General features: G+C 35.2%; 2 protein-coding genes across 8 annotated transcripts in view; one reads left to right on the top strand and one right to left on the bottom strand.

Annotated features, from left to right (window-relative positions):
* LOC107502051 (centromere protein P) overlaps positions 1-7,767 on the top strand; it is a 197,229-nt gene that overhangs the window by 117,679 nt on the left and 71,783 nt on the right. The gene's annotated exons all lie outside the window — the stretch shown is intronic.
* The window catches only part of ECM2 (extracellular matrix protein 2), a 33,599-nt gene continuing 32,694 nt past the window's right edge, over positions 6,863-7,767 (bottom strand). For 4 of the 5 annotated variants that reach the window (XM_036218310.1, XM_016128832.2, XM_016128834.2 and 1 more), the window contains exon 10: positions 6,863-7,192. In XM_036218310.1, the coding sequence (XP_036074203.1) occupies positions 7,024-7,192 (169 nt within the window). In that variant the 3' untranslated portion in view covers positions 6,863-7,023. The remainder of the gene's footprint in view (positions 7,193-7,767) is intronic. The other variant, XM_016128836.2, reaches the window with a different exon arrangement.

Below are 7,767 nucleotides of genomic sequence, written 5' to 3'. Positions count from 1 at the left end.
TATATAATTTTATAATATATACATAGTCAACTGGGTTAATTCCTGTTCAGAGTGCAGCTCTGAATATTCAAACATTCTTTTTGTCTGAGGCTCATGTGTATGAATTTTTAAGTGGAATTGCTATATTTAAAAATTATGAGGTTTGAAGATCTCTTGAAAAGTAAAGCTTTGCCATCCTGTTTTTACATGGCACCACTTGCCTTGGGCTGAGTGGTGGCTCCTCTTCTCAGTGAGATATGTCCTTCTCACTCTCTACCTTTGCTTTTGTTCACATAGTTTGTCCACGTCACCCTCCACTCAGTCATGTCTTCTACACAGGCCTTCTAGGAGGGGTTCTACTTCTTTGTCTGGAGAGCTGAGAAGCACTTCCTATGAGGTTGTTTTTCTAAGGGTTTGTTACAGCTTCTTTCTCTTCTCTCTACTGTGAACCCAAACTTATCTTCTACCAATGTCTTGGTTTTGATCTTTGGTCAAAGGGCTTGAGGAAAGAAATAGGCCCAGGAGTATAATGCTGGTTTGGGGTGATGTATTTGACTTATTCATCCTATTCTGCAGACAGCATAGTCAGGCATTCAACCCAGTATCCAGACCCCCTCCCACAGTTTTGTGACTGAAGGGTCTGAAGATCCACCTCACAACTGCAGAGCCAGTCCAGGATGCGCAGACACACCATTTGGAAAGAAATTGAATTTTTTCCCCCACACCTTTGCGGATTGTTATTCCAGACATAGCAGTGTACCTTTTCTTCCCTAAAATAGTGTGTGGAGAAAATCTTCTGTTTTTGGTTCCCGTAGGGGTTCTGTGGAAGGAATCTAATTCCTTTCTATGTCTTTGTTTGTTTGTTACTTTTATTATTATTTGGTTTTTGTCTCATCAGGCTTTGGTCTAATATTGGAGAATTAGTTTTACTATATCAAACAATATCTTTAGGGATCATGAATAACCTGTACGTTATTACATGGTAAACAAAAAAAAATAGATTATAAAACTGAAAAAGTAGTAACATTTTATGAACAGAGACATGGATTGCCATAAAAAGTACTGCGACACAAATTTCTTTCATGGCTCAATATATTCCAACCATGTAAAAATAAATTGCTTATGACCCTTCCTGACCTCCTGCTGTAGAAATGGAGCAGTTCAAAGTCCAAACAAATAAAAACTGGAAAGGGTCTTAGAAGTCATCTTATTCAAATAAAGAATACAGTGGATGAGAATTAGGGGTGACTGTGGCCATATGTGACCCTTTCCTGAGCTCAGTTATCACTCATGTGATTGAGTTTTGTGGTGTTTACCAGCTAGTATCTGGTGTCTCCTTCCCTCTCTGTCCTCACTTTCTAAGTACAATGAAATGGATTGTATAACAGTCTGTTGGTCTATCTGTTCATTCAATGAATGTTGTTAAGTACTATAGAGACAAGCTAGATCAGGGGAGTAGAGGGAGGTGGGAGGGGGTTTAATCATCAGTGAAGCACTAAGGGATGTGAGAGAGAATGCCTTGCAAAACCTAGCTTAAGAATGTTCTAGGCCATTTAATCCTAGGATATAAATAGCATGTGTTCTTTATGTATAACATAGAGGTTATATATAGTAGACACTCATAAGACTTCTAATAGGAGTGGATGGTTATGATTTCATGGGTTCTTTTTTGAATGTGTCCCTCATGGTGGACTAGATTCTGGTTTATAATGAATTGTCTTTATATTATGGTGTAGATCACAACCCACGGGCAGTATTCAGTCTGCAGATGTGTTATGTTTGGAGCATATGGTATTTTTAAAAACCAGGAAATTTTATATCAAAGTTCAAATTTACAAAATATCTTTTAAAAAATCAATCTGACAAAGCCAGCTCTTAATTCCTGTGCAGCCCCAACAATTGGCTATGCTCATGGTAGAACCATCTTCAGATGGGCTCCTGGTCTCTGGTTCTCGGCTGTTTTTCCCACCTCTACCCGCTGTGCTGTTGAGGACTCACTTCTGCGACTCAAAGCCTGAGGGACATTTCACTCTGAAAATGAATTGATGCCACAAATTGTCATTTAAAATGAATTCTTTCATTTATGAAAAATGAAGAACTTATATAATTTATAATATTGTGCAGGCATCAAGTCTTACCTTGCAGATTATTTCTTAATTACAAGGGGAAGAAGATACCACCTGAATCAGGTGTCTCAGCATCACCAGTAACAGGCCAGCACAACATTTTGTGCCGCATGATATGATGCAAAGATAAGTATGTGACATCACTTAAATGGCATTCTTACCAAAGATGTTTACCTAAATCTAATCTTGAGGAAACATTCAGACAAATGCAAATTAGGGAATATTTTACAGGACAGCTAGCTTGGATCCTTCGACAAAGTAAAGCTATGAAACACTCATATAGGTAAGGAATTGCTAGCCTATATTACGGAAGACTAAAGGATCAGGATGTGAACTCTGGTTGGATCTTGAAACATACACACACATACACAGCAATTTAGGACATCTCTGGGACAATTGGGGAAATCTGAATATGGACTCTATGTTAGGTAATACTTAGTCTTAAATTTCTTGGATTTGATAATGTGAGAGAACGTGATCATTGTCTCAGGATTATATAAGAAAATATCCTTGTTCTTAGGAGTTTCATACAGAAACGACATGTTATAATATCTGCAATTTACATTCAAATGGTCCAGCCCCTGTTGTCTGCACATACATGTATATGTATGTATAGATATGGATATGGAAAGAAAGAGATAAAACAAATATAACAAAACATTATTATTTGGTGAATGTGGGTGAAGAGTATACAGATGTTTATTATATTAGTCTTTCAACTCCTCTGTGGCCTTAAAAATATTGCTAAATAAATGGGGGAATGAGAGCTAAATACTTGTGAAAAATAAGGCAATTTGCCTTAATTTTAAGTCTTAAAATTAACTCTAGTTACATATTTATTTTAAGTATATTAAGGCGTTACCCTGAAAGGGACTCTTCACCTAGGGTACATGAATCCCTAGAGGATTTGGGAAAGGATTTATGCATCTTTGCTACATGTAGTGTTTTGCATATATGTATTTTTCTGTATAGAGGATTCATCATAGCCTTCATAATATCCTCAAAGGGTTCCATCCTTCAAATAGTTAAGAACTACTGCCCTAGCATAGATTTTCATTTTATAATGCATTCTTTATTCTGAATATCACAATACTAGTTAAATTAGCATTTCAGATAGGTCATGTATAAATTTAACAATTGTGAATGTAATTCCCAACTTATTCAAAACAATAAACCTTCAGCAGATTCTACTTTATAAAAAGACTTGCTTGTATCAGCAGATAGTTTAGTGTAAGTTTATTCGACCATAGAGAGTTTGTTACTTAGAAACACACAATGACATTTTAATAACATGATGTATTTCTTTTCTTTTCCAAACTAATATGTGTTTAGTGCAATCACATGTTTTTTTAACACAATCTGCTTTCTCTTGTGTGGACTCACATTCTTCACATTTTGTGCAAAGGAGAAAATATGCTAGACCGTAAGTTTTTATTTTATCCATGTTCATGTTGAAAGAGAAACATAACTTCAAAGAAGAAATAGTCACGCCTATATTTTTTTAGTTGTGTGATCACTAAGCTCTATTTACTGGTTGGAAGCATTCACTTCTTTGCAAATAACTGTGTAACTGAATGTATTTCAGCATGGCTTACAGTCTCAACTGTTCCTTTTCAGCACGTTGAAGCAGAGACCTGAGTAATAAGTTGGAATATGCTGAAGTGTTGTTTAAGACACGTAGGATCAAATGTGTGATAACATAGGACTACACTGTTTATGATAGATTTTTAGTTTCTCTGAAAATCTTTTACAAATGCCTCTGAATCTGTTCAATTAGGTTCAGTCAGAGCTGGTGTTCACAGGCCAGTAATGAAATAATTACACTCCCTAGGAGAACCATCTGCCCAGAGCATGCTGTACCCAGCTACAGACAAGAAGGCCGAGGCTTTCATACAGACTCTTACTCTATCCCTGTATACCTGCATATGGGTTATCTCAGAGATAGAAATCTATCTGCAGGACAGGTTTATTGACCAGATACTCTTCCAGTTTGGTTGGCCGTTTTAACTATGATTTTTACCCCTTTTAGGTGTTATAAATAATTACACTTATAAGTCAGACTTATTTTTCTTTTCAATAAATCAGGATTTTAAAAAAATCTGCTTCTGAACTACTCCCATGTCTATGACAAGAAATAGTTTAGACTCTGAGTCCCAGTTTCACTCTGCGTTTATGGGGCCACTACTCGAGCACATTCTGTTCTAAATTCACTCTGCTCTGTGCCATGGATATGAGCATGCAGTGACACAGAGGAAAGGCAGTCAAAATTGGGAGGACCGCTGACATGGCTGCAGGATCCCACTGGAGCCTGGCCCTCTGTGGAGAGTATTTGTTGATCCCTGTCATAGTGTAATAAGCCCACTCATTTTCCCACTGTATTTCATAATCTAAGGAACTAATTTCCTTGAATAATTAATATCTACCATCTTAAGAGGCTTGGCAGCCTTGAGCAAGTCACTGAACCTTCCTGCCTGTGGTTTCCCAGGGCCTGTCCATGAAGGAGTGGATAGTCACTTTATCTGACATTCACCCTGTGCCTAGCAATGTAACAGACATCACCTCATTTAACTGTCCCAGCGGCCCTGGGGGATAGACGTTGTTCCCCCCAGTTTCATGGTTGAGAAACTAGAAATCAGAGTCTAACTTGGCCAAGTCCACAACTAAGAAGGACTCCAGTTCAGAACTACTATACTTATTCTTGTTTAACTACAGAAGATGGGCCTCATGTTTCATAGACTTCTAGGGCCCCTGGAGTCATTTGGTGTAAGTTAAAGTTGGCCAGAAATTTCTCACTATTTTCATGAGTACTTTTAATACTTTTGAACTTTAAGCTGACCAAGGATCTGAATTCACATTCAACTGTTAACAGATAAATAGTTGTCACTGTCAATCTGTAAATACTTCTATGAAGAAATATTCTGTTTTCTAAATAAGGGAAAGTGTTAGAATAAATATCATAGGTTTTACCCTGCCCTTTGAGGTTTTACTTAAACAGCAGAATTTAAGTATTTTATTCTTTTATGTCAGCATCTATGAAACTTGTAATTCATGGTATATTTAAGTGATGGTTTCGGAAAACATAGTCAGTGTTGCTATTATGCAGAACAGTCAGTTGATTCCTAAGTATTACCAGTTGTCAAAGCATGACTTTATTGAAAAAAATGCTCTGTGCTTTCTGATGTCTATATTAGGAAATATTAATAAGAAATTATTTCTTATTTAATTTTATGACTATATAAATGTTCTTCAGTTCAGTTTTTCACTTTTCCTATATAAATCCTTAAATTTGCAGATCCTTTTTTGTTTTGTTTAGGACTATTGTCAACATCAACTTTGGATAACTTATGAGCTGATCCAAATTAAACTAAGGGGATCAACAGTCATTTTAGCTCCTACTTTGTCCACAGAATACAGGGATCCAAGAAATGAATTGTCTCTATTTTAAATTTCACAGTCTTTGGTGGGAAACAAGATACAGCAAGTATATCCCCTGCCTGTTTACCATGCAACACCCCATATGCAAAGAAATAATCAATACAGATCTAATTCATACCAGATCTATCTGTTGCCAGGGTGGTGGCACACACACTGAAGAAAGGGGTGCTTTTCAAGGAACCAGGAAATGGTAATCTTTGGTTGAACATGCTGGCTGCTCTCAATTTCATATGAAAGTTTGGTAATAATAAATATACTCATGCATACTGCATTTCCCAGTTGCTTTTTATTCTTCTCGCTATGAGGTAGGGCTGGAAGGTTTTGAGGGTGGTGAGAGAACTTTTAAAAGATTAAATAACTGAACTTCAAATAATTAAAATAACCTGCCCAAGTTCCTGGTGTTTTACAAGACACAAAGCTGATAGTAACAATAGAAGTCAACACAATTTTTATATGTGTCTTTTATAAATTATTTTAGAAATAAATATGAAAGATCATTACATAATGAAAATTTTAATATGTGGTTTTGTTTGGGTCTACTATATAGTCAATACTAATAGCTTTATGTTAAATTGAACTGAGGAAAAGTATACACTTGAGCAAATTAGGGTAAATAAGATAGGTGGGAAAATTTTTCAAAAATTCATTAGGTTTACATTTATAAGGGTACAGTTAAGGATAATTAGCTTATATATTAAACAAGCTCCACTGCTTTCCATAAAATCTTTTGATCTTGAGTAAAGAATAACAAAGGTGATCTTAATCTAACACTTTTTGGACTTACAGAAAAGTTTAAAAATAGTATGGAATTCACATGTACCCTTCCCCCAGCTTTCCCTAATGTTTATCACCATGTAAATAACCATAGAACACTTCTCAAAACCAGGAAATTAACATTACAATAGTATTTTAATTTCACAGATGTAATTACCAGAAGGAACTAAGTAACACTAACCCCAATAATTAAGTGTATTTATACCAATGATTGTAGCATAAGATCTTAAAGAAAATAAATTTTTAACTGTAGAATAATAAACAGAACACTTATTCATAAATTCTACCTGTTGTTCTTTACTGCCCTTCACTTTTTGGTCTTGAACCATAATATACATAATTTTTAAATGGACTTGGGAGGTTTCCAGCTAATAGCAGTACTCACAGGCCTATATATTGTAAAAGACATGCTTATTTTGTTCCATATTTTCCCTGTCTAGCCCAGCAGTGCATAATATCCTAGTCCCATGAGAAAAACTTTGCCGAGGAGATGGCTTCTTTCTAGAGTGTGAAAATGTAACTTCATTAAAGTGCTAGAAGACAAAACCTTCTGGATATATTTTTTGTTGTTTATTTGTGATTGGTGAATCAGATAAACCAGCATAATGATACTGAGTATAACATGACATGCAGTCTCTCTTATTGATGACAAATGTTACTACAACAAATATATGAGTACAGTTTATAAATGACAAAGGCAAAAGTGGAATTACTTGATAGCCTGTGGTTTAAGAACAATACTTGAATATGATCTTATGCATGAAAATGCATAGGATGATATTTCTCTTGTTTTAATATAATTATTTTCAAGATGAAGGTGTTCTAGTGTTGAATCACCATCTTCTTCTGGATTGCAAATTTGTTCTGGAAGAATATTCCTAAGGAAAAATATACGTGAAAATCACAAATGGTCCAAGTAATATTCTTTATAATTTTGAAATTTTATATTTGTTTTAAAAATTCTTTTGTTCTTAAATAAAAATGGATTTCTTTTTGTATTGTATATCAGAAAAAGTTTCAAATACATGAAAGATCTAAATGCGAAAAAGTATTAGAATAGAGAAAGCATGGTCATACCCTGAAAGTGGAGAAAATCTTCCTATTTGTTATCCAATAACTAGAAGCACTAAAAGAATAGATTAATAAATTGACTACAGTGTTCAAAAAATGCAAAATTAAAAGACAAATGGCAAACTAGGAGAAAGTCTGTGCAACTTATAACAAATATAAGGCTATAAAGACCTCCTAAAAATCTAGGAGGAAAAGGGAAGAGAAAATAAAAAAGAATAACTGGGTAGCCAGTTTACAACAGGGAGCCTAAATGTGTTTGGAATTTCAGAGATAAGGAAAAGAGTAAGGGTGTAATCTTCAGGGAAAAGTCCACAGAACTCAGTGATCTGCCTCTCTTGTTGATATGTACTAACACAGTGTTCCACGTTAATTCTTGAGGCAC

Source organism: Rousettus aegyptiacus, unplaced genomic scaffold (assembly GCF_014176215.1).
Source record: "Rousettus aegyptiacus isolate mRouAeg1 unplaced genomic scaffold, mRouAeg1.p scaffold_m13_p_3, whole genome shotgun sequence".
Lineage (NCBI taxonomy): Eukaryota > Metazoa > Chordata > Mammalia > Chiroptera > Pteropodidae > Rousettus > Rousettus aegyptiacus.
Note: the sequence above shows the minus strand (reverse complement) of the source record. Positions and strands in the feature narration are given on the sequence as shown.